Raw genomic sequence first — 25,864 nt, 5'->3', positions numbered from 1 at the left:
TTGTGCTCTACAAATTTTCAGTACTGAGTATCTAAAAATGAACCTTTTTGCAATTTCCTATGCACTGCTAAGGCTTTGAACTTGGCTATCTAATTACTATGAATATAAGCTACTCATTACATATTTACAATTACATGAAGTTTCACTTACATACTTCAGTTTATATGGAGATCTAGTCTTTATTTCTGTAGAGACATTTGGCTGAATGAATGATTTGAATTTTGCTTTCTTGCCCTTTTCCCCACTCTTTGTTTTTCCTCCAGAGTCTGTTGCATTACTGATTCTTAGAAGGAAAAATCTTCCTGGTTTTCTGTCCTGGAAGATGATTTGCTTTAATGGCAGCTGTAAACTAGGGTGCTTTTCAGATGTAATCTCTAGTTTATGTTGGTTAATTCTTGGGCACAATACTCTCTTAGGAAATGACTTTGATTGCCACAGGTGGTTTCTGTCCAGTGATAAAGCAGAGGAAAGTTAGTGTTGGTTTTATTGGGCCTTGCTTCCTCTTTCCTGACGGACATACAGAAGTGTCTGGTCCTAGGCAGCCGCAGCAGCACAGCCCAGCCAACCACAGCAGAACCTGGTGCAGTGCCCAGGCACCTCAGAATTCCTGTAAGCAGGAGTGTCAGCATGTCTGCCAGGCTGCAGGGGAACCCTGGCCTGGTAAAGGGTCTTGGGGGACTAAGGTGAAGTTTAACCTCAGCTGTCAAGAGTGCTCGTAATGCTGGCATCGCTGGCCCTCTAGGAATGTGTGCCATGCTCGTCTCTTAAAGAAGTGAGGCTATAGCTATTGTGTCAGTTGGTATTAGCGTAACATCTTCTGTGGAGGATCAGAAATGGGTAGGCCATGGAAGGCAATGTAGCCTAGAGCTCTGGACTAGACAGCTTTAGGGAGCTCCCTGGTGGCTGCTCCCAGTGGAGATGGAGAGCTTCCCTGGCTGGCAGCAGTGAGGTGGTTGTATTTTAACTCTGAAGAGGCTTTGCAGAGCAGTCCAGTTCCTCTTCACTGAGAGCTAGAAGAATGCAAAAGCAACCCAATGCTACTCCAGGCAAATTTGTTCTGACCAGGGCTGCATCAGGGAGACATGATGTGGTTTATCCCCTCTAGAATCTATTAACTTCTCAGTGTCTTTCAGTTTCCTCCTCTTCTCCTGAGACCAGTTTTTAGTCAAGGAGGATGGTAACTAGTAAGCACAGCTCTAGGATTGTATGGTTGTTTAACAATTTGAAATTTTTAGTGTGGGTCTGTATTCTGTGATCCTCCTGCTTCCTGTGCTTCTGATACTTGGGACACAAGATCATAGTTGCAATCGCTTAAGCATTCTCTTTTTGTAATTCCCCTCATGTTAGTAGATCTGGAGGTATTGACACTAGTGCTCAGAAGCCAAATTCACCAGAATGGGTAAATATCAGTTCAATGCCCTTAGGACAGTTAGGATTCGACTGTCTTGTGAGCAGAAATAGCACCCTATAGATCACTGGGTGAGATTAACTTTTAGTATTTTTATGTGTAACAGTTTAGTCATGTTTGCTGTAGGAAGTAGACTTGGATATTTTGTGATGGGTTTAAAGTTTCTTTGATGTGGCCTTTAGCTTCTTCCTTGGAAAATTAGCAGGCAAAAAATTTTAAAATAGAGATGATCAGGCTATAAAGACTGAGGTCAGAAGTGTGTAATATGCAAACTGGAAAGGCTGCCTAGAGGAAAGGAAGCCTCTATGGTTTTGAGAGGTTCTAGGCATGAGACTGACTACCCAGACAGGTTTGCTCTCCTTGTATGTGTTAAGCTTGAGATTTTGTTCTAACATTTCTGCTAAGTTAAATCCTTTTCCCTCTTAATTAAAAAAAGATACAGTGCTGTCTTCCACAGTATTCTTCAACTAAAGGAAATTCAAATCTCGTAGAAAATAAAAGGAGCAGGAATGCCTTCTTGCCAAGTGGAAAAGATACTGTGTGGAAATGTGTTTTTAGACCTGTTCTGAGTGCATGATAAAACTTAGAGCTCTTCTACATTAATTTAGTAGCTAGTGGACAGCTTTAGAAAGTTGTAGAACTTTACATTCATTAACAAAATGTTGCATACAGGAAATCATAAGAATCATATTTCCTTCTTTATGCAAAGGCAGAAAAATTCCAATTGAGAGAGTAGTTTGTAGCTCCAAAGACAAATCTAAATGTGACAGAAAGAATACCAAGGATGGTAGTTCAGTCGCGGGCAGGTACAGAAACAAGGTTTACTTATGTAGAATCTCAAGTGAATTTACTGTACAAGAGATAGTGAGGAGTGTAGAGCATGGGAATCCAGCATTGTAGTGGATTATCTGGATGCAGACAACTGAAGAACTGTCCTGACACACAATACACTTGTTGCTCTTTGAAAGAGAGAAGGTGTCACTATGAAAATGTCCACTTCACCTCTGCTTAATGCTAAGTGTACTTACATGTGTGCAGTTAGGGAATTGAATAAGCTGGAAAAGAAAGAGGATGGTATAGTAGAGATACAAATCTGTTATCACTCTCAGCACTACTTATCTATTTCATAGTTTTTTTCTCAAGGCAACTTGTATTCATTAGATATAAAAACTCTGGAAATTGTTAGCTTTTTTTACCCTTTTAGGCATAAGTTTGAGTAATTAAGTATTTTTATTTTCAGGAGACCTAGAATTAGAACAGGTTTTCAGAAAACTGGCTTGAGAAAAAATGAGGAGTGCAATTTTCTCATAAGTTATCTGAAGGTACATCTTCTGCCTGTGATAAGTGTGCAGATAATAGAAAGGTGAAGTGCAGATGCTGTGGAGTTTACCTCATTGTGGACACAACCTTTCTTTGGATTTTGTCTACAAGACTGAGTGTCAAGGGGCATCAGTGCTAGCCTTGAGGCACTTAGCGATTTGAAATGTGGAAGGAATTATTTGCACATAGAATTTGGAAGCAAAACAAAAAAATTGTGGAATAAACACAAATCTTTGCAGATACTTCAGAGTGGATGGTTTGAGATGTGACCTCAGGGTATTCCCACATGCAACATGGCAATCTTAGTGCTGCAATCATGTGAGGACTAACTAGTAAAACAGTGCTTTCAGCTGCAGGCATTCTTTTGCAGACAGACTTGCCCAGGGAGAAGAGGTATTTTATATCAAATGAAATGCAGTTTGTTTCTTGTGTTTTCCTTAAATATATATACTATTTAGGATGTTGAAGCATTTGGTGGTGTCTGGTGCTGCTGGGATTTTTTAGTTGGTTGGGTTTTTTTCTCTTTAGAGAAGCTAGAAAAAAGTGGTTAAAGTGAAAACAAGCTATTTTGCCACTTCATCACTGTTTTTTAGAATAAAAAAATTAGCTTTCGTGAGATCAGTCATCCATACACTTCCATATGTGTTGTTAATTCTTTGCTGTAGTTGTAATGATGGATATTCCTTGCGTGGGATGTTTGGTTTTGAAACCAAGCCCATAGTGTTTCTCATTTATTTCTGCCTAAAGTTTTAGCACCTTGGCATTGGTTTTCCAGCTTTGACTGATTTTGGATTTCAGTGACTGCTGGGAAGGTAACATCTATTTTTTTGATGTATAAAAATATATTTTACATTTCAATAGATTTTGGTAGGGAAGGAGGTGAACTGAATTTGGAAGTCTTTCTCACAGTTTGAGACAGGAAGGAAGAGGAGGAGATACACTTCAGAGAGCCAAACAGATCAAATGGCACAGCCAATCCTTGCTGAAGCTCATAAGTATCCTCCAGCTGGAAAGAATGTATTTGCTGCTGTGTTCAGTAGAATTATACTGGTGATGTTCATGTTACACCTCTGTGCAGGGACAATGGTATTATTGTTAAAAAAACCAGACGTTAGAAATGAGTGTTTACTATTGCATTTTGGGATTTTCACTTGGAAAAGGTTAGAAAAAAATTAATTCTAAGAGTGGACCAGGATAGTGAAACTTCTTTCATACCAAGGAAACTGATGAATCAGGAGTGTATAATTTTGTTGAAATCACTCAGTGGTTGATGAACATTTACCAGCGTGTCTTTTGTGAAGGAAAATATGCTATATTGATCTCTGAATTCTCCAAGTATGCTTTCTCTAAAGGAAGGTAAAACAGTGTAAGATAACCTAATTCACTTGGTTATCAGTGCCTTTGTGAAAGTTCTTTGCTGTCAGGAAACCAGAATTTTCCTTCAGTGGAAAAATTTGTATGTTTAGATCTTTACAACACAGGCATCCGCATAGCTTTAAATGTTTCCCTGAATGTTGGACTGGACATGAGTATGTCAAATTAAAAGGGCTTTACAAATGAAGTCTTATCAGGCATCCTGGGGCCAGTTCTTGTGAATATTATCATTAATGGGTGGGGACAGAGCATGCTTTTAATGTTCACACATGATACCGGGTGCCTACTGAAATTTTGAAGGATGTGAACAGTATATTTCTGTGAACGGAACATTCATGATGAATTACAGAAATTATGTGATGCAAAGATGATGAAACTGAATATAAACTGCATAACACTAGTGTGGAGAAGGGAAAATAAATGCAAAGATATAAAATAAAGAAGAACTGGCAGAGTATCAGTGAAAAGTTTGAGAAATTGTTGGTATAGTGATGAAACAGGCACAATCTGTGTTCACTGTGTACCCACTAATTCTGCTTAATGAAAATCCAACTAGTTTATCGTATCCAGTTTCTGGGCACTGTGTTTCAAGAAGAACAGAAAAAGAGAGCAAAAGAATAAGAGATTTAGCCAATGAAAGCTTTATGGGTTTAATTTATTTAACCTGAGATGGGTAGGACAGGGATATACAGCTTTCTGTAAGTACATTTACAAAATATGAGCATATTTACTAATTTAGAAGAACGAAGATTTAATGTAATCATTAAGGAATAGTGATACTTTGTAGTGTATCACTGGCCTGATGTTTAGTGGTGTAACAGAACCTGAAGTTACCAGAAATATTTGAGAACATTTTAGAAAAATGAAAAAAATGTGGCCATGCCTAATCTAACTCACTGTACCTTGGAGCAAAAGGTAAATATGTTGAAGTATCTTCTTTTACTGCCCTTTTCAAATCAGAGAGGAGAAAGGCAAGATACTGAATCTGAAAACAGCCAAGGCACAGAATATAGGAATATGTGATAGTCTTTTGCCAAGTGGAAAATAATAGTAGACCTTACAGTGTATTTACTATTGTTCTAGAAGAGTGAGATTGTGAACTTTCCATATTGTAGGGGATCTCATGAAGATTTTAACCTCCAGAATTAATTTAATTGACAGTGAAATAGTAGATTAAAGTTATTGTTTGTAATTATGGGCAAATGCACATTCCAAGGAGTAATTTTAACCACTTCCTCTCTGTAGCCGTAGCCATTAATGAGAAGTCCCATGCACAGTGTTCAACAGGGATAACCAGAGAAAAGGAAAGAAATCTTACTAAGATTGTGAATGGTTTGAATTACAATACTGAATATCTTCATATAATCCAGTGGTACAGCCTCAGCTAAAATATAATATTTTGTTTTGTTCACACTTAAGAAATAAACAAAAATAAATTAAACTCATTATAGCTATAGAAACATTCTACTAGCCTGAATGATTGCCCATAATCTTCTTAAGTTGAAAGAAAAATAAAATCTGATTGGATGTGCTGAAAGAGTACAAAGTAATGAACATCATGAAAAAAAGAGCAAAGCAAACTGGATATTTCTTTTGAAACTTTCTCTTTACACAAGAGCAAAGAAAGACAGAAAACAAAGCTTTTCTGGGTTTTGGGGGTTTTTTGCAGCTGTCGGTTTGAGTTCAGCGTAACTGTTGCACAAATATTGACTTTTCTACATAATATTGCTTTCTTCTTCAAATTCTCTTCTCCAATGGCTCACACTGCCCAGCCAAATTGCTGGATACTTTGTGTAGTCTGAATTTCACCTTGAATTTCTCTATGGGCCTTTGTATCTGAATGCTAAGTGTGACTCTTCCCATCTGTTCCCATGCAAGAATTCCCAGAATACCTTTTTTTCCCCTATGTATTTTTGTCATTCTGCATCTTATAATGCCCTGTCTGGCATTCACATGTGTGGTCTTGACTTGTCCATAGCAGTTCAGAAAGTTGCAGCTGAAATTAAGCTTTTGAACCTTTCACCCCCTTTGAATCTGTCAGTTCCCACTCTCAGCTGCGTCACACACTTAGTCGTTCTGGTTTCAAGGCCGCCTGAGATTTAATATCTGCATGCATAATTTTTCTTGTGCTAGCAGTATCCTGACTTCTATTTTCTAGTAAGGCCATGGTGATATCTTTGTTTTCACTCCTTTATCTTGTAGTATTTTAAAATGAATATTTTCTGTAAAGGTTTTCACCAGTGCTGCAGTGTTGACAAAGTTCTCCATAAATGTCTGTAAAACTGCCCTTCAAACTTCTTGAGGTTCTCCTTTAATACAGTACCTAGACAGAATGGGGGATGATGGAAAATCCTGGAAGCTATCACTATGAACAATATTCTCTCAGCATTTCCTCACATGCTCCTCTCTCTTCCATCTGTATCCACTGGTCTTTTCTTTGCCTCATCATCACTAGCCTGGGTGGCTTTTGAGGTCCCCCTCTCCTTTGCTGGCCCAGAGTGTGTCACTCAGGAGAACCTCTGTCATTCCCTGGTGTGCCAGAGCACAGGTGCAAAAATGACTTCATATCCTTTTTCACACAGTACACAGTGGGGCTGGGAGACCAATAATTATAGATTATCACCATGACCAAACTTTTGGGGAGTCTGGAAATGGTGTATTTATGCTGCATAGTAAAAATCCCTAGAGTTGTATTATTCCTAAGTAGAAAAAGAAGAAAAGAGAGAAACCTTCTTCTTCAGGGTATAGGATGACCAACTGATAGGATGAAGTGCACTTTTTGTGAAGGACGTTTGTCATTTACTTACTGCCCAGTGTTTTTCAATGTTGTCTGAAACAAAGATTAGCAAGAACTTCAACTGAAATACATTGCAGGAGGGCCCAACTCTAAATCCCACTTCTCCATCTTCTAGAGTTCAAAAAGGACTTTGCTTGGAGTCAAGCCTGATTGTGATTCTCTGGAGTTTTGAAATAGGACCTTACCACTTGGCAGTAAAGAATCAGATTATTTCATTATACTGTGAAGCAAAATTGCATTTCAAAAGTTCAGAAAAGGACATGAAATTAAATTGCTACTTATAGTTAGTAATATGTTAAGCACCCAGTACAGGTTACTTTTAGAAATGTGTTACTGGATGAGGTGGATCATCAGTCTGATCAGTCATGGCAGTTTTTGTATTCCTGTCAAAAACCCCCTGATGTTTAAGAGGAATAATTTTTAATTATTGGAAGGATTAAAAAAATGACATATGGAGGCTGAGATAAGGAATCTAGTTCTTGCCTTGCTTTGGAAGCAGTCTGCTATCTTGCTTAATGAGCTTTTAACAGAGGAATGGTTAAATTAGGAAACAGGTCAAGGAGAAAGGGAAGAGAATGTAAAATTCCTACTCCTAGGACTGGTGGTTCATAGTGTGCTGGGACTGAAAGGTCCCAGTAGCACAGCTGCTGTGGCTCATTGATTAAAGTTAAAAGTGACTTGCATTAAACTTTTGTTTTATCCCAATGCATAATTCTGCAAACAGTGGTAACATTTTTCGGTCTGATGTCTTCCCTGCTACTTTCTGTTTCTTAATGAAAGAAATTTTCAAATACTGTATGTTGTAAAGCAACAAGTTGTATAATATTAATGTAACTGAGGAAGTCTTGGTACTTTATCATTTTACCTGAATAAAATATATTGGAAAATTATTTCTGACTATATTGGAAAATTATTATGTCCTGTACTAGGTATGTAGTAACATAATGCTGCCCAGCAGACAAAAAGTGTGTGCCTGTGCTCCCTTTCTTTCACTCTTTTTGCTTGGATTAGTGTTAAATTCCCTCAGTTGTATTTAGTAATGCTTGGGGTTCTTTTGTGCTTTGAGACTGAAAATTCATCATAACTGGTGCCTAATCTGTGGCTTTGATTGGTGTTCTTAATGTAATCACATTTTAAACATCCACTGACCCTTTTTGAAGGGTCCTTAGAAAGTTGTTTTTTCACTACATATTTGGATTTTAAAGTTGAAAAGAACTGTTGAAAGCTGCTGAAATGGCACTCTAATTAGCTCATGTTTTCCTAAGCCTTATCTGCCCTCAAAGAAGAGGATAGGTCCCAGTTCAGTCATGTAACTGGCTGAAAGCCTCAGACAGATCCCAAGCTGAGCCACTGAGCCTTGAGCTTGCATTCTTTGTTGCTTGGGGATTACCTTTGTCTTTTTGTTTCTATTTTGGTTCAGGTAGAATTTGAAAGGAAAGTGTCCCTAGGAGGAATGATACATGGATTGCCTAAACTGGGACGAGGGAGGGCAAGTCACTGGATCTGTGGATCTGCGCTGTCACTGGCAACTTGCTTATGCTCCTCTGCCCCAATTTCCACATCTTGGAAATGGAGCTAACATCCTGCTTTACAAACATAAATGAAATCTCATGGCCCTTTTTCATCAAGGCTCTTTGAATTTTGTGGGTGAGGTGTCGATCTATCTGAATGGTGACAATAAGTCCTTTGGTTGAGCCTTTTGGATGTTGTAAATATGGGCAATCTGTCTGGAGCAACAAAGTGCTCTGCTGCTCTGATGAGTGAGAGTGAACTCAGAAATATAATGTAGAGGAAAAATCCTGATAGATTTATCACACTTAGTAAATAAACCTTGCATTAAAGACCTTTATGCAACATACCTTCCTACTGTCATTTCTATCATTAAAGAAGACTATCTCCTCTCTACAGAAGAGATAGGTCTTAGTAACTTCAGTAGAGAAACAGTCCAGAAAGCTGAATAGTCTCCCTTTTTGCTTCTCTAAAATATGGATTTTATTTGTAGGTTGTAAAACTGCTGAAGACAAAAGTTCTGTAAAAAGCAGATCTCCATAATATCCCGTAACTTGATGTATTTTAATTAGATGCTTGCTGGCTTAGAATGTCTATGCAAGTAGCCCATTCTTGACTAATAAATGGACATCTGTCAGGCAAAGCAGCTGTCTCTTACCTTTCTCATAGATTTTTCCCTGCAAGTGACAGTGACCATTTATCTGCCAGTGCCCTTTCTTCATCTTTGCTGGTTTCTGGTGAAGCAGTTGACCAGAGTGTTGTCTTTGAAGATTGAGAATGAGGAAATGTTTATGCTCATTCACATATTTAATTAGTTAATTAATTAAATTCATTTATTTATTCAATTTATTTATTAGTTTCCTGAATGATTCCCAGCCAGTCACTTGATCTTTTTGCAAACTGCCCATTCATCTCTGAAAACAAGACTGAAGGCTCACTGCCTTAGTGGAATCTGTGTTGGAAGCATCTGAGCTGCTCAGCCTTTCCAGCAGGGTGGACAAAAAGAAATCAGAGCTCTGGGTTCTCTCTCTGATGTGGTCTTCCATTTCCTGGGCTAACATGTCCAAGATCCTTCATTTTGCTGTTGCTTTTTTTTTTTTTTTTTAATCTTAAAAAAATGGGATTTTTTTTCCTCTGGGTTCACAGTAGTGTTAAAAGGAAACTTTCACCAAAACATGGTGGAACAGTATAGTGGGACAGGCATTGTATTTCCCTCTGCTTGTTTCTATGTTCTATAAACACAAAGAGCTGCATGGACTGAGTATGCACTGAAATCTCAACATTCTCTTCTGGAGTTGGAAGATTTTTGGAAGAAATATGCGGTGTTTTGTAGAGGGAAGGCTTTTCCACACAAACTTTGGTGTGAAAACATGGTAGCAAATATTTCAGAGACATGGTTTTTTTTAAATTTTCATTTGCAAATACAATTTTTGAAAGCCTTTCAACCCTCAGTCTCATTTACTCAGAGTTTCCACTGACCTTTTAATGTGGTAGGAAGCTCCCCAGTCCTATGCCACAGGTATTAGTAGGCTGTATCTCAAGCATGCTATAACTTCCATACTAGCTTTGTTTTATTCTCATCTCCTAAATTTATGCAGTGCTAAATATCCTGCAATTTAAAGACTACTTAATAAAAGGATCTGATGACCAGGAGTCACATCCTGCTGTTGTCATTCATTACAGGGTATTCTTCTGTGATTAATTCTTTTCTAGATAAATGTCCAGAAATTGGTAGTTTCTCACAAATTGTGCTAGAGGACAGGCATTTGTGTTCTATAAAAAAACAATGATTCTGTGAAATTCACTCATACAGAGTACTGTGCTTGGCTGACATAATCTCCAAAATTGCCTGATCTTATAAGCACAGGCAAATCTAAAATATACATTCAGTGGAAAATCAGTGGTCCTTGTTTTCTGAAGTTCCATGTTTTGTTTTACAATATCATTCAGTCTTTGAGGATGTGTTCTGGAGAGAATAAGCAAGCAGTATCATCAGCAATAGCATATTTGTGAGCTGTAAACTTTGAAAGAATAGGTTATTTTGCACTAATGTGATTTTCCCATAGAAGACATGAACTCCTGTGCTAGTTTATTGGCAACATTTGTTATCATCCTGCATTGTTTCTGGCTTAAAGTAGGACCTGCAAAAAGAAAAAGACAGCTGGTGCTCTGAATTGATGACTGATTAAGCATCAGTATTCCCAGTGGGTCTTCATTAAGAATATAAATATTGGTCTTGCAGCAACTGGGTGTTTTGCAGTTGATCTGAGAACAGCAAAGTCTTCACTAATTACCTTTTTTGGTAGAAATGCTTTTCAACAGCTGCATGGAATTCAATTATTTGAAACCATCAACATGTAAGCTCATATAGAACATAGAGTGTGTGAACTCAGCCCTGTTCTCTGCTTCCTCTCAAGCATTACACAATCACTTTTTTCAGTTTGAGAATAAGCAATATATTGACATAATATCTTTCAGTTGTAAAATCTGCTTTTTGAGATTGAATACTGTATTTTCCATGTTTCTTCAGGGCTTTCTGGAAAGATTATAAAAGCCATCCTCAAGGAAGGATTTGAAATCTCAGCTTTGCAGATGGTAGGTTTCCTTTTGTGTGTTTTTATGATAAACAGAAGTTGGAGTAGTGCTGTATGCACGTCATAGCAGTGCACAAGTGTCTTCCTGCAGTATAAAACTCTTGTGCAGGCTGTAGCAGTGTTTTGGAATCAGCATCGTCCTGGTGATATTTGTGTATTGGTATCTGACTGATCACCTAATCTGTTTCTGTTTGCTTGGTGACCTTGAGGCAAGACACTTCACTTCCCTGTATCTGAGTTTCCCTATATTTAGCAGGGGAGGTAATTATATCTGTCTCTTCTGGAGCAATTTGAGATATCTTTACAAAATGTACTAGCTAAGATTAATTAAACTATTGTTACGATTTTTTTAAAATATATATTTAGTATGAATTATGGGGAATGCTTTTAAAGGTACTTGAGGGATTTTGACACCCTGAATACACTCAGCAGTTGAAGGGATTTGGCACAGACATTGTTCCCAAGAGTCCTGCCCTTCAGTTGTGGTGAAAGTCTTGAGATCTGACATTCTCCTATCACTCAAATCCCTATCAGAAATGAAGAATAGTCTCTTTCTTAGTGGGATCAGCCAACACTACATTGTCTACTTGTGTTTGATGTGGAAGAAGATACTGTGTGTTATGTTGCCTGTGCTATCACTAAGTTGCTGACAACTACTGCTGCTATTGCAGTAGTAAAGCCATTCCTTTTACCTAGTAAAAGTTAGAGGATTCTGAATGTTTGCTGGTTAAGAATAGGTGTCTATGTATTGCTGTTGTTGTTTAATATAGACTGGTTAAAGTTTTGTTTTTTTTAGTTCAACATGGAGCGTCCAAATGTGGAAGAATTTTATGAGATTTACAAAGGCGTGGTCCCTGAATACCTGGTAAGCATAAGTTTAACAAGAATCTGTTTAAAAATAAAATATGCTCAAGTGAGGAAATTACGACATTTCTTATTGCTTGGGATTGTGATGTAGTTTCTTTTATGAACCTGGTATTGAACAGTTCTGGTCTGTTCTCAAATAAATTAATTCGCTGTGAGAATTGTGTTATGTGTGTCATAATCAAGGAGACCTTTCATAAAAATTGTTCAACCAAGAAATTTGTAAAATACAACAGTGTCATGTCCCCGGCTTGCTCCAGAAAAGTTATTTTATTGATGTTGAGCTATGAGACTCTATCAAACCTGCATTTGGTTTGATTGGATATTGTAAGAGTGGCTTGGACCAAAATACATACTTACCATTTTATTTACAATGAGGCGGCTGTGTTGGAGGCTTTCCTAATGACATCTTGAACTATTATTTGGTTTATTTATCTGACTTTCGTAAATATTCAGAAAATATAAGAAGTTTGAGATATGCTGTAATCCCAGTGGACATCTGAGACTCTCTACTGTATTGTGCTTTCTTGTACTGTCATGTAAAACTTCCTGACTGCAGACAGAACAATGGGAATACAGGAAGATGAGCTTGTATTTCTGGATCACCTTCTCTCAGAGGTTTTTGGTTCATTTCACTCATAGTAATTTTTACTTTACTGTGAAATTTACTCATAGTAATGAGTTTAGCTTCACTGCCATGCTATTATGTTGCAAATTGTCCTTAATTTTTAAATGGTTACATTATTGTAAGTTTTCTATATATTTACTAATATTAGTCTGAAAATGAAATTTTTATTATTTTTTCCTCCTTTATGATTGTTCAGTCTAGCTTATTTCAACAGGGTTTGTAGATTTGTCTTTAAATGGGTTAGGAGTGCTGTTAGTTCACTCTCAGATTGGGGAATACTCATAAGGCCTCCTCTGAACATCATTTTTGACAAGTACCAAAGGGAATTGAACAGGCATACTTGGGGCAGAATTTAAAAATGGACGTATCTAACCAATATTTCAGGGTCTGAGGAGTCCTGTAGTGCTGCAAAAGTCTCTGCTTTGAACAAAATGGGAAATTCTCTACCATTTTCTGCAGGTCTTGGGCTGCACAATCTCTAACCCTCTAACAAGTTGCAAATTTTAGTTATATAATTTATTTGGAGAGTTACTCAGAAGGGAAGGTGACATTTAAACAAAGTAAGTCAATAAATAAAATGCATTGTAGGTGATGTCAAGAAAAGTGAGAATCTGGGGCTCCGTTCTGCAGGTTTTATGTGCTAGATTGACTCAGTTGAAAAGAAATCAAATTAATATTTTCATGCACTCAATATCTGAAAAGCAGGAAAGCATAGAAAAGCTAATTATGATGGTAGAGGGTTCTGGAGAAGACACACATGGGAACAGCAATGGATATTGTCAGTGCAGTCCAAATAGGATGTGTCCAAATTTGTGTGTTACAAAATAGGACATTGGAGAAAGAATATGACCACTTCTATATGTGACTCAGAACCATCTCTTTTTGATCTAAATTTTATTTATCATTCCAAAATAACTCAGCAGAAAAGATACTAGCATCCAGAGTCCTTTTATTCTGGTTATTTCTTGCCAGTCAGATAAAGGTTTGACATAGTATATAAAGTACTCTGTGAAAAGAGAAAACTGTACAATTGCCCAAAATTTTAGCTTTGTTAGTATCTCCTACATGGGATTTTACATACTGTTGCTTAATTTTTGTGCTGTTTTGCTTTGTATTTCCTACTCTAGCCAGAATAGAAAATGGGGAAAAAGAAGTGAGATTATTTCAGCTCAGAATCCACTTTGTTAATCAGAAATCCTTGAGCTTGATCCACTTCCAGGAATGGTTCTGGCTGACCACAAACCATGCTATTTGATGAATAAACTATTTGCCAGTGGAAATTTGATGTAGCTGTAACTGGAAGCCTCACCAGACAAACCTTGTCTGCAATTTAGACTCAGCTCTGGACTTGATGAGGCTGCGTAAATACATCAGGCTTGTCTGACACAGAACCAACTGCCTCTGCTGTACCTGGTGGCAGCTGGTCTTCAGGTCTCAGCTCTGTGCAGTAACAAAGGAATAACTTTGGTGATGTTTTTCGGTGTTGCTGGTGGGATGTTTGTGCTGAGACAGAAACAATAAAAGAGGGAGGAACTGTTTACTGTTTCTTAGCAGAATGAAATTCGTGGCTCTTTGACCTGTTTTGAACCGAGAATTTGTTGGTGGTAAAACAGTTTTTGGAATTAAAATATTTATTTATGTTGTAGAGTATGAAGCTAGTCTGCACTCTTTTCATGTCCTTAAGGAATACTTCTAACTTAATTTCCTAGGATCTGATTGATGATAGAGGCATGGGATAAAATTCAGAGAGGGGAGCTTAGGCACACATTCTCAGTATGGAAACCAGTATGAGGATAGCAGCTTTTGGAACAGTGCTGCTTGACTCGGAGTCTTTGTGTATTTATTTTCTGTCGCAGTTCATAGAAGGAAGAGAAGGACTTAGTTGTTGTTTTCCTTCTGCTCTTTCATCCACTCTGTATGCTTTGCCATGGTTCATCTTTGATCTGCATGTGGCTGTTGGGCAGGATTGCAGAACCTTGTCAGTCCTAACCTATCCTCCCTTACTTTCTGTGCATGTTTTGTCCTTTTGTCTTTCCTCATTGGTTTTGATTCCTTTAATTGTCTTGATTTTTTTAAAACTTGTCTGTCCAGATTTCTAGACAAGTATGCAATTATAAGGGCATGATTTAAAAAAGGAAGTCAGACTAGAACATCAAAATAGATTCTTTCTGCTTGTGAAACCTATACTTCTAATTAACAAACTCCAAATTGGTACTAATGCCCACAGTTAATTTAAGCTTATGAAAACTAAGACCCATCTTCATCACCCACACAGAGCTCAAAATGTCTCTTTACTCTCCTGGAGACTTCAGGGAAACAGGTGATTTGACTGTAACTGAGATCTTGGTATTAGTATGTCACAAGAATGTTGCCAGACCCTTTCCCCAACAGGTTGTGCCACAGGCACAGATTCTGTTTGCTTGTGTGTTTCAGCTTCTGTAGTAATCTGTGAGGAAAAGACAGAGAGAGCCAAAAGCCCAGGAGACATTTTAATGACTTAAAGCCATCAAACGAGTGTATATTTGAAAACAGATATAGGCTGTGTACTGTGCTTCTGGTAGGAAACACTGCAAAGTACATTGCTGCCTGTGGAACTGGCTGAACATAGCATGATTTTTCAGGTTTAAAACCCAGAAAAGTGCATTCCAGTGATTCAGTCTGGTTTGACAAGTTACGAGATATTGCCATGGAATCTAGGTCCAGATCAATAAGGATGTACCTACAAAAGAATTTAAAGTATTGTGGATGCTATTATATGCTATTCAGAATCCTGTTGAAGCTGAATATCCAATTTTTCTCAATTTCCACCCTCTAAACCAAGTAGCAAAATGGAAAACATTTCTTTTGTGGTGAATACTAATGGTATCTGTTTAGCGTTCTCATTTTCTTAAATGCATATTTCTTAATTGTTCCTGTCCTGTAAGTTAGGGCCTTGTTTTGGGGACAAATACAACCCTTGCTGAAACCCAAAGAGTTCAACTTTTTTTCTGTCTTCTTTCTCTTCCAGGAGATGGTTTCAGAGTTGTGTTCAGGCCCTTGCATAGCAATGGAGATTAGACAATTCGATCCTTCAAAAGTTTTCAGAGACTTCTGTGGTCCTTCTGACCCTGTAAGTACTTTCTTGAGTGATAAATAAAGCATGAAAATTTGATGTGCTAAGTGAATTAAAATGTCAAAGTGTGGTTTGGCTGCCACATGCCTGCTGCATTCATTAGAAACATGTCAGTATTACCTTATTATAAGAGGTCAAACACTGACCTTGGTGGACCAATTTGCAAATCCTTTAGCAACCCTTCTGATCTTACCTAAACCAGATTATGGAATACTGTGATGACATTTATGTGAACGGAAAGCTATCTAGGCAAAAATCTCTGTTGAAGGGTTCACAAATATAAGAATGCAAGGCTTCAGAGCCCTGGAATGAACAGTTATTCCTTGTGGATGCTAGTGTGATCACATGTTAATTCACTGCAGTCTGTGGCATTCTCCTAGGATGAAACTGAAAGGAGAATAGGCTCCTTTGTTTTTTTAGAAGGAAGCAAACAAAAAAGTGTGTTCAAGTTCTCATACCTGTTTGCTTCTAGCTTTTGTTTTTAATTTCTTGAGGTGTATAATTACATAGGTGTAATACTGTGTGCAATTTGAAGACAGGTGTAAGTACTGTCTCAAAACGTTTGCAGATTTCTGTTAAACAGTGAAGGCTGCTCTACACACAAGAACAATGAGGTGAAAGGCAAGATGCAGGCAGTGAAGTCAAGGTTTGTATGTTTTTCTTCTTATGATTTAATGTTTTAGTTGCAGACTTGAGGAAAGTCACCAATCTTCTTGGAAAATAATCACACAGATGAATGTTTGAAGGGGAGAACAAGTTATTCAGTATATGTTTTTCTTCAGATCCAGAGTTTTCATTATAGAAAGCACAGGTTAAAGGCATTATCTAAACCTCTATTGCCTTTTCTGTTTGGTAACATTCAAATATTTCTCTACTGGGTTAGCATCTTGTAAACAAAGCATAAGCCATTTATTTGACTTAGTTTTAACGGTAGGATGGTATATCAGTAGTAATGTACACAACATAGTGGTTTCAGTTTCGTTCAAATTCCATGTTTAAAGGTAATGGTCTTTAAAACATTCAAAGATGCAGTCATTTTATTTGGGCCTATTACATCCTTTTCATGTGTCTGCTTGTTTAATACCTGATACATTAAAATCAACCTATGCTTGCAAGCATCACAGTGGCTTTTATTTATGAAAGACAATTGTTCCTATATAAGGGTAATTTCACTGGTTTTCCTTACTCACATGAAAAACTGTAATAACTATGCAATGTGTGTAAGCAGCTGTCGATGAGCTGAGGAACTGAGGGATGTATAAACTGATGGATTTTCTGGGAAACAGAAAAAAAACCACAGAGGCGGGAACTAATTTCCTGTCTCTCAGATCTCTTGCTCCTCAGTGACTTAGTGATGCTGTTTGAGTTTCCCTGGTAATGGTTTAATGTCTGACTTGTGAAGTGAAAATGAGTACCTGCCTGCTTCTAATGAAAGCACAGGCTGTAAGTTTTGGACACTGACTTCAGAGCAGTTCCACTAATGGTATGTTTGGAAGACAGGCAACTGTGTTATATTTCTGTGCACTATTTTCTGTAAAAATTGAAAATTAATTGATTCTCAAAGCACATAAAGCCTATGTACAGTAACTGCAGATGCTCTCAAGACTAATCATTGCCTGAAATTAATCTGTCTCTTCAGATAGTGTTTGTAGCTTGTCCCTGAGGATAAAGGGGCTAAGGTATCTTGGCTTTTGTCATTCCCAACTGGAATTGCCAGAGAAGCTCACACCTGGCTTTGTAGTTACAATATTTGTCTACAATAAGAGTAGCAGAAACCATAACAGCAGTTTCATTACCAAAAGAGGTTATATGCAGACCATGAAGATAATTTGGACTTGATTGATATTCTACTGGTTAAGGAACATCTAAGTGTCATGCAAATAATGCATTATCATTAAGAGATCTGGATCTCTGTATAACTTGTCTGTTTACATATGCTAGATTCTGATGTGTGTGCAGTCTGTTCAAAAACACAGGAGAAGACCAAGTTCACTACAAAAATGGACCAATTTGGGTCACTTTTGCTCCTGTTAAAGAGTACCTTATCTGCCATTGAAATCACTGTCATTGCTTTCAAGCCAAGTGCTATTTGAAAGTGAGTGAAGGTGTTGGAATTTGACTTATATATTGAATCTTTGCCAATCACCTGTTCTGTTAATTATATCTTAAATACATAACAAATGTAATAATTACTTTGTGGCACATCAGATATCTGAACTGGGTGTGAATGTTAACAGCCCTTTCAATCTGTTCTTGGTTTTGCAGGATGTTTAGGGCTGAAGAAAGAATTAGAATTCTTCTATTTTGAGGATTAGACTTCATTAAGATAACAATTTATAACAAGTGTATAATGCTAAAAATGAACTGGAACTCTGGGCTATTTTCTATAAGCAGGTAATAGTTTGTTAGCACTGAGGTCAGTAAAGCTCTCTGCCAAAAATACCCTTGATTATAAACCAGCTTATAAATACTTTATTAAAACCTCCTCTGTGGTAGTAGGGAAGACAACTAAACAAAAACCTGGTTTGAGCCTCTTTGTAGTCATGTGTGAAGAGCCCTATTGGACCTGGAAAGCAGGTGATAGGATAAAGATACTTCGCTGGAAAGAACTGTGCTGAACGTGCTTACTCCCAAAATTACTGTGGTCTGATTGAAGGGCTCAGTGTGGCAGATTTCTGGCTTGTGGAACACTTGTCCCCGGTAGATAGTACATGCCATAGGATATATGCAGATCTGCAGATCCTGCTGCTCCTTGCATCCTTCTTGTATGCTGGCACTTTTCTACTGAGTGTCTGCCTGGCTCACTGTACTATTGGTGAGCTGTCAGCCTCTTTAATCACACGTGGCTCCAGCTCCTGGAATGCAGCTCATTCTTTTGTGTCATTCGTAGTCACAGCTCAGGCCTTTCTGTAGTCCAGTTGTGATGCTTGTTCTTGTCTTCCAGTTGCATTCTCTAGTTAGATCTCAGGTTCCTTGTATACCTTGCTCTTGGTGTCCCTCTGTGCCTCTTCCTCTCTGTCCTGGTTTGCCTCTGTGGCTAATATGTGGCCCTTGGAAGTGGAAGTGGATTACTATATCTGCTGTAATAAACAGCTGTTCACTCTTATTTTTGCAGTACCCCTGTAAAAGGCCAGCAGTCATGCTGATGGCCATCTTGAAAATGTTTATTTCCAATGTTAATAAGAGCTGTTTAAAAAGGTCTCTGAATGTCACACAAGACTGCAGCTTTTCAGGGAGGGGAGGCATCCTCAGACTGCTATGCACACAAACTATAAGCTTTGAAATGCTGACGTCTTATGAGCAGCTGAGAACTTTTGTTCAGATATTTAAATTACAAATGAGAATGGAGTTTATGAAATTACTTCCAGTCCCACTAATTTTCTTGGTGTGTCTGGATCATTTAAGCCCTTTTTTAAAATACACTATCAAATCTTGCTATGCAGGTTCTTAAATTACACATTTTTTTGCTGGGTGCTGTTTCTACTGGTGCAGTTGAAAAGAAAGGAGAAAAAATTGAAAGGAAAAAAATTTTTAAATATTACCAATGGCAAAGATGTAGCTGTTCTAGAAAGCTAGGAAGAGTAAAACTTAAAAAGTTAATGAAATCTGATTCTTACAGAACACATGTCTTTTAAACTTTCAGTATGCACTCTTACTTGGAGGTAAAAGTTACTAACTGGAACAAAGTCTGACAGAAATGAAGTTGTGTTTCTCCTTTGTTGTAAAGAAATGGAAATGCTTGGAGGGGTAGGGGTAAATGCAGCACAGTGTGTATTATGAAGAAAGCTGTTTTAAGTTCAGTAAGGAAGAAAAAGAAAGCAACCTATTCTGCATTGATTTGGCTTGCTTTAACATGGACCAGGATGTAAAATCTGTAATGGAAAACATTGGAACAAGGGGAAGGTGGTCAGGGAATCCTGTCACCACTTGAGTTTGCTGGCATTGATATTTCATTTCACTAATGTTTGTATATTTTTGGCCTCTGGAGCAGTTAGAGGGCTTTTTGTTATTACTTAGGTCTGAAGCTACAGCTTTAGTTTTCACATCTTTGTGCACCTTCTATATTGAAATAACTGCTTGGTACCATTTTGTCATGGAGTTGTCAGGATGATTACTTAGTATTCATAAAACACTTGAAAAATCCTGTAGAAATTAAGGTGGGGTATTTTTTGCTGGATTTTTTTTTTTACTTTGTTCATATGCAAATTAAAAAGCTGGTTATAATACATCATTCCAAGAGTCTACATCAGCTACATGTTCCTGGCTGACTGCATAAATTTTAGTATTCCTAAAAGCTTTTACTTAGAATTGGCAATACACTAAACATGGCTCAAATCCCTTCTGTTGTGAGATGTTATTAAAGTGATGGGATGTGCTGCAATATTTCTGCATCCTGTGGACTGAAAGGGGATTTTCATACGCTTGCTTTAAATCCTAACCTGCATTCTTTTGACACTGGGGATTTGCACCTCTAAGTGTAACAGTATCAAGTCATTTGTACTTTTGCATGAAAGAGCTGAAAGGGAGATTAGATGGTTTAAAACAAAGCCGTGAACTGAAACAGCTGGAGTCTGCCTTAGCTCCATTCCTGACCTCACTGTGTGACCTTGGACAAAAAGTTCAATATCTTTCTGCCTCACTTAATCACATCAGTTAAATAGGGATAGCTATGAGCCAAAGAGTGCTGTTGCTGTAAGATTTTTGTTTTTATAGACCTCCTGTAAACCTCTAGCAGTGAAAAACAGGTATATGTGAGGCCTAAAATGTTCATGTTCATTTTCATATTGCATCATATAAAGAATAGTTCAGTGGAAGATGTAAAGGAATACAAAGGCTATTTTTGAGCTTCCAAGTACTTGTTTTCTGGTGATACCTCTATAGCTATTTCAGTGTGGAGTCTCCCTATAGCCTAGTGAGCCCTGATGAGAGTGTTGACAATGAAGTACATAATGTCTTTCAAGAGAAACAAGATTGTTTTAATCTAACTCATTAATGAAGAAGATTTTAATATAATTGATAATCTGCTCAGATAGTCTGAGTCATGTAATAAAAACAAAAACTTTCATTCAGATGCAGACTGTTACCAGCTAGAGTAGCAAACAGACCAATCAATACCAGTTACAATAGCCCACTGTTTAAGCCAGCAATGGGAAAGACATGATTGAATTGCTTAGATGTTATTTAGGGTCAATCATCTGACTCTGTCCTTTCAGTTTTTAATTTCTGCATTAGCTTCTGCAGGTCTAATGAAAAAGTGTTCTAGAGAGAGCCAAGGCTCTTACTTGGGAGACAGGGTAGTTTTTGTCTGTGGAGGTGCATTCTTCCCTCTAGTGCAGTCCCCTTTTTCTGAGCGGGCACTGCTGGTTTCTAAGGTATCTGTAGGTTCAGGACTTCTCTTGCCTTTTTCCATGTCACCTGTTTGTGCTCAGGCAGGGGATCTAGAAGAAAGGAAGTACTGAGATAGCTGTGCTCTAATGACCCATAGCTGCAATGTGACTGCAACTAGGAGTTGTCACAACTGTTTTAGACTGTCAGTATATTGGTGTATGATTTGAAATTTACCTCCAACAGTATTACAGTTTCTTGCCAGAGACAAGCCTGTGTCTGTGGATGCCAAACACCACACCTGTGGCAGTGAGTTGCTTTCCCTGGTTTAAAATGCATAGAGTCTGCACTGGCTGCACCAGGAACAAAACTGATAATTATTTGTTCTTCCTCTCAAAGCTCTGTGTAGCCCTGGGAGCAGCTGAGAGTCAAGAATCCAATAAGTAATTTTTACAGGCACGAATTTAGTGATCATAGTAAGTTCTCCTGATGTCTTTTTTGCTTCTGAATATGTACTGCAGAGGTCTGGCAGCCCTTGACACCCACCCTACTCCTGCTGCCCTATTTGCTTTGAGCACATGTGTATGTGCTTTGTAGTGGCATGGATAAATGATCTGCTTACAGTTTTGAATTGACCATCTTAGAGCTGTGTTTCTTGCAGACTGTCTCTTCCAAGCCACTCTTAGCAGGTGATGGGCAGGCCTTTGATGGCAAGAGGGATTTCAGCCCCAGGGCAATATGTCTTTGTGCAGAGATTAGAACAAAAATCAGAGCAGTAGTAGTGGAGGAGCCCTTTACTTGCAAGTGGTTTGCTTTAGATGTGGCTTGTTGTTGCCGCAAGGTTGCTGTCATATGATGGCTGTTCAGTGTCATGTGGAGCTGGAGCTTGTAGGCTCACTTTGATTCTTGATGGCTAGATTGAAATTTGCTGTTATTAGTGGTGACTGACAGTCTCCCCATCAGGAGACTAAATATTGACAGAGCCCTCAAGACCTAACTCTGCTTTAAATCCAGTGTGATTGAGGCATGTTGGCAGTTACAGTTGGAAAAAACCGCTTTTATCTGCCACTCCTTGTCTGCGGCTCCAGAGCTACTGAACTTGCATGTGTTATCAGTGCAACTGTTGCTGCCTAAACACATCCTGGATGTGCGCTCACTGGACTTGAGTTCAGTTGTCCCAAATTTGAGTAATTTGGTAAAATAGTTAATAAAAGATACTGCACTGTCTATTACCAGGCCCACTGCCACCACAGAGGCATGATACTGGAGAGTCGGCTGCTTTTGTCCTCTGGAGAGAAGGTGTTTGTGCCCTCTGGGAGAGGTCTGAGAGTATATTTGCATCTCATTTCCAGTTGCTGCAATGCCTTTTTTTATAATTAGTTGACTACCAAAACCCCTCTAGCCTATGAAGTAGAATTTTTTTTTTTAGTTTCCTCTGCTACCTGACACTATATTTTAGTATCCCCTGATGACAAGACATGTTTTAAACTGATTTCTGGACATTTGCAGGAAGTTTCAATATTTTGTCAAAGATTCTGTATGTTTTTCTAGAAAGTAGCATGAGCTTCAGAAGCTTCAGGGTTCCCATCTGCATTTCTGTCTTTCCCTTATGTCATCTGTCTCTGGCTTGGAAATGTGGGGGTTTTTTTTGGGATACCTCTCGCCTTGTTCCAGGCTGGAATAACTTGCCCTATTTTAGCAATAGGAGTGAAACTTAACACGAGCCCAGAGACTGAAGGAAAGCAGGGCTGTGCCACAGAGCATTTACAGCACTGGTTACTGATCTTCCTTAACTTGCTGAAGTACCATTGAGACTTCCTAGTTACTCTCCAGAATGGCTAATGTGCCAGGATATCCTGGAGCTGGATGTTTGGGCCTTTCCCTGAAAAGTGTCACAGCACTAGCCATTTTGGTAAGGGTTTAAGCTGCACCTAGAATATTTACTTCTTGAGAAAACTCAATTTTTTTGGTCAAGACCTTGGTATTGTTCAGCTCGGCAGACGCATGAAGACATTTAATCTGATCTGAAATTACAAAGACTAATTGCATCTGTACGTAAGTGGGAATGAAGACTGAAAGACTGGCTTAGAAATCATAAAGGCTCCCTTTGCACTCAGACTGAGCACAAATCAAAGTAGTAGGTGTGTGTTATTAAAGAATTGGTTATTTTAAGCAACTGTGATGAACACAAGATTCTTATAACTGCTGTAAGTTACATAAATTTCTCGATTCAGCCTTGAGGAGGTGGGGTTTTTCTGATTGCGCAGAGTTTTGGTAATAACTATCCATCTGCAGGTCTTGTTATGCAAAATGAATGCTTCCACACCCTGTTTGCATTGGATCTTCCTGGTAATGTTCTCTCCAAGCTTTGAATAAATGCCATGCTTCAGGGTGGTGTTACAGATTTAGTATCTCATACTGATGGCTCATACTTTATTTTAAAAGTGACCACACAAAGCTTTAGAAGTGCTTGCCTAGTTTCTTTCAGCATTTGCTTGGTTTGTGTCTAAATAATACAAAATCATTACGTTTCAATATAGTGTATCTTTGTTGTATCTCTGCTTAGGTATCTTAGATGGATTAAAGGGAAAGGTTTTGGTTCCCACTGCTGTAGAGATAGAGGTAGGCTTCTAATATAGCTGCTGATCATGTGATACCAGCCTAGTATAGACAAATATACAACATAATTTTGCACTGCTTGGTTGATCAAAGGTAGTCTGCAGGGTTCTCTCCAGGGCTTGTTTTTCACAGCTGCACTGGACTACAATGTGATTTACCTGGCCTGTGGGAGGGTTTTAATACTGTTTAAAAACGAGAGTATACCCCCCTTATGAAAACAGTCTTTGTCAGTAATACAAATCGCTGATCATCAGAAGTTTTAGGTTGTACTGTCCTCCTGTTGTGCACAGGCTTAAAAAATAAATTCTTAAAGAACAAAAAGGAGGCTTGTTGCATGAAAAAAAAGGTAAGCCTGTGTGTTACAAAACTCAACAACTGGAAGCAAAGCCCATGGATAAACCATAGAATTGTATCAACAACTTAGTAACTAGCAACTGTAATACTGGGGGTGTTCCCAGGGAAACCAGCTCAGAGGAAAGACTCAGGTGTCCAGCACCTCAGGCCTTTTAAAGTCTCTCATTTCAGCTGATTGGGCCGCTCAGGATCCGTGTTGTGATAGGTCCGTTCTTTCCATCTTTGATTGGTTTATAGCTTGGATCGTTCTGAATCAGTCATTTTGGTATTTTTGCTTCTCATTGGTTGATCTCTCCTCCAATCTTGGCACGAGCTGTGGTTGTGCTCCATGAGGTAATGTTTCTAGAAAGTTCTCTGTCATTTTACAACGACTGACACCTCATATTTCCCTGGTTCTACTCCCCCTCCATAGACACACAACAGTATTAGTTTTTCATACAACCAATTACAATCAGTTACTCATATTAACAAACATTTAACTTTACATACACACTTCACAATTTAATTAACTACTTTAACCCAAAAAGTTCAAATTTTATTTCATTCATAACACTCCTGCAGTCAGAGGATGTCTGTCTTCCTTAGTGATTCCCTTTCTTTTCATTTTTTAGTATTTTTTCTCCCTTCTTTTTCCTTTGCACTGTTCTAGTTAAGGTTCTGCTGTAGTTGCAGAGGTTCCTGAGAATAGATTAATTAATATATTCAGTCCATAAAGGCAAGGTAAGAGCCTTTTTGAGAATATGATGGTTCTGGGTTAATTTCAGTTTATGTGGTTGTTTTCTTTGCTTCCCTTGTGTTCTGTTTGGTTACAGCAAACAGGAAATCACTCTTTTACCTCGGACAGCAATGTTTTTGAATATATAAAATACCAGAAAATAAATATTCAGGAAAATAAACCAGCTTATATCTTCAGTTTTTCCTTGCAAAAAGGGAGCTGTGTTTCCAAAAGATATGGCAAGTTCTGAGGTCACTCTGTCTGGGAAAGAAAATTGTACTATTACTGCACTAAACAACTATTTTCCCCTTTAGTTTCCTAGCACTCTGGTCACAGCGACCTTGTGTGTTTGTAGAATCTTTGATTTGAATAGATTAAGAGCGTTTGCTTACGTGCGTGCCTCAGGTTTTTGTTGACTGTAGATAGCCTTGTCCTTTACTAGAATTCCTCCTAGCCTCTGGTTGGAACATATTGGTTATGTTGTGCTGTTGCAAATACTTCACATTATGAGGTAATATGAGTGATATTTCATTTATTAAAAATTAAGAAAATAATAAAGGTAGAATTTTTAAGAAAATCAAAGTAGAACGTGGTAGAACAAGTGCTTTTTCTAGAGCTCTGTAAATGGAAGTTAGAAAGAGTCAGCACAGAAAGCTGCTTGATGAAATTGTGCAATAGAAAAAGTTATAACCATGTAGAAGAAGGGCAGTAGAACAGTTAACTTTTCCACACAGATGCCTTAAGTTTTAGCTTTCATATTTTCCAGATTCTGTACTACATTAGTATTTAACTCTGAACTTCATATAAAGTGTTAGCAAGTTCTCCTCGGTTTAGTTAGACAAAATCCTTTTCCACCCTGAGAACCAAGGACACCGTTAAGCTTCAGGCTCAAAAAGTATAAACAACGGCAAATTGAGGAGAGCAAATAGGGAGGATGGGACTTCATAACCTGAAGCTGTAATGGGACAATTAATCCAAATATGTAATGGGCTAAAACTTACAAAAGTGTGAAAACTTGTGACCTGTTCATCCATCTTGGGTGTAGCCTTAGCCAGGCTCTTGTATTGCCCAAAGTGTACTCTTTGAAGGCCTTTTTAATAAATACCTACTTTATTCCTTTAGCACTGTCTAGCCTCTGTTCTAGGTAGCCTCTTAAGGCATCACGACCATGATGATGTTGTGAATTGTGAGTATCCTGAAGTTGGCTGTAACTGTCCCAGAAAGTTTCATGTTTTTCAGTCAGCA

At 38.1% G+C, this 25,864-nt stretch overlaps 1 protein-coding gene across 2 annotated transcripts in view; it reads left to right on the top strand.

Annotated features, from left to right (window-relative positions):
- Positions 1-25,864, top strand: part of NME7 (NME/NM23 family member 7) — a 91,001-nt gene that overhangs the window by 37,752 nt on the left and 27,385 nt on the right. For both annotated transcript variants that reach the window (XM_038131864.1, XM_038131855.1), the window contains 3 exons: positions 10,939-11,003; positions 11,799-11,867; positions 15,502-15,603. In XM_038131864.1, coding sequence (XP_037987792.1) covers positions 10,939-11,003; positions 11,799-11,867; positions 15,502-15,603 — 236 coding nt within the window. The remainder of the gene's footprint in view (positions 1-10,938; positions 11,004-11,798; positions 11,868-15,501; positions 15,604-25,864) is intronic.

Source organism: Motacilla alba, chromosome 1 (genome assembly GCF_015832195.1).
Source record: "Motacilla alba alba isolate MOTALB_02 chromosome 1, Motacilla_alba_V1.0_pri, whole genome shotgun sequence".
Taxonomy (NCBI): Eukaryota; Metazoa; Chordata; class Aves; order Passeriformes; family Motacillidae; genus Motacilla; species Motacilla alba.
Note: the sequence above shows the minus strand (reverse complement) of the source record. Positions and strands in the feature narration are given on the sequence as shown.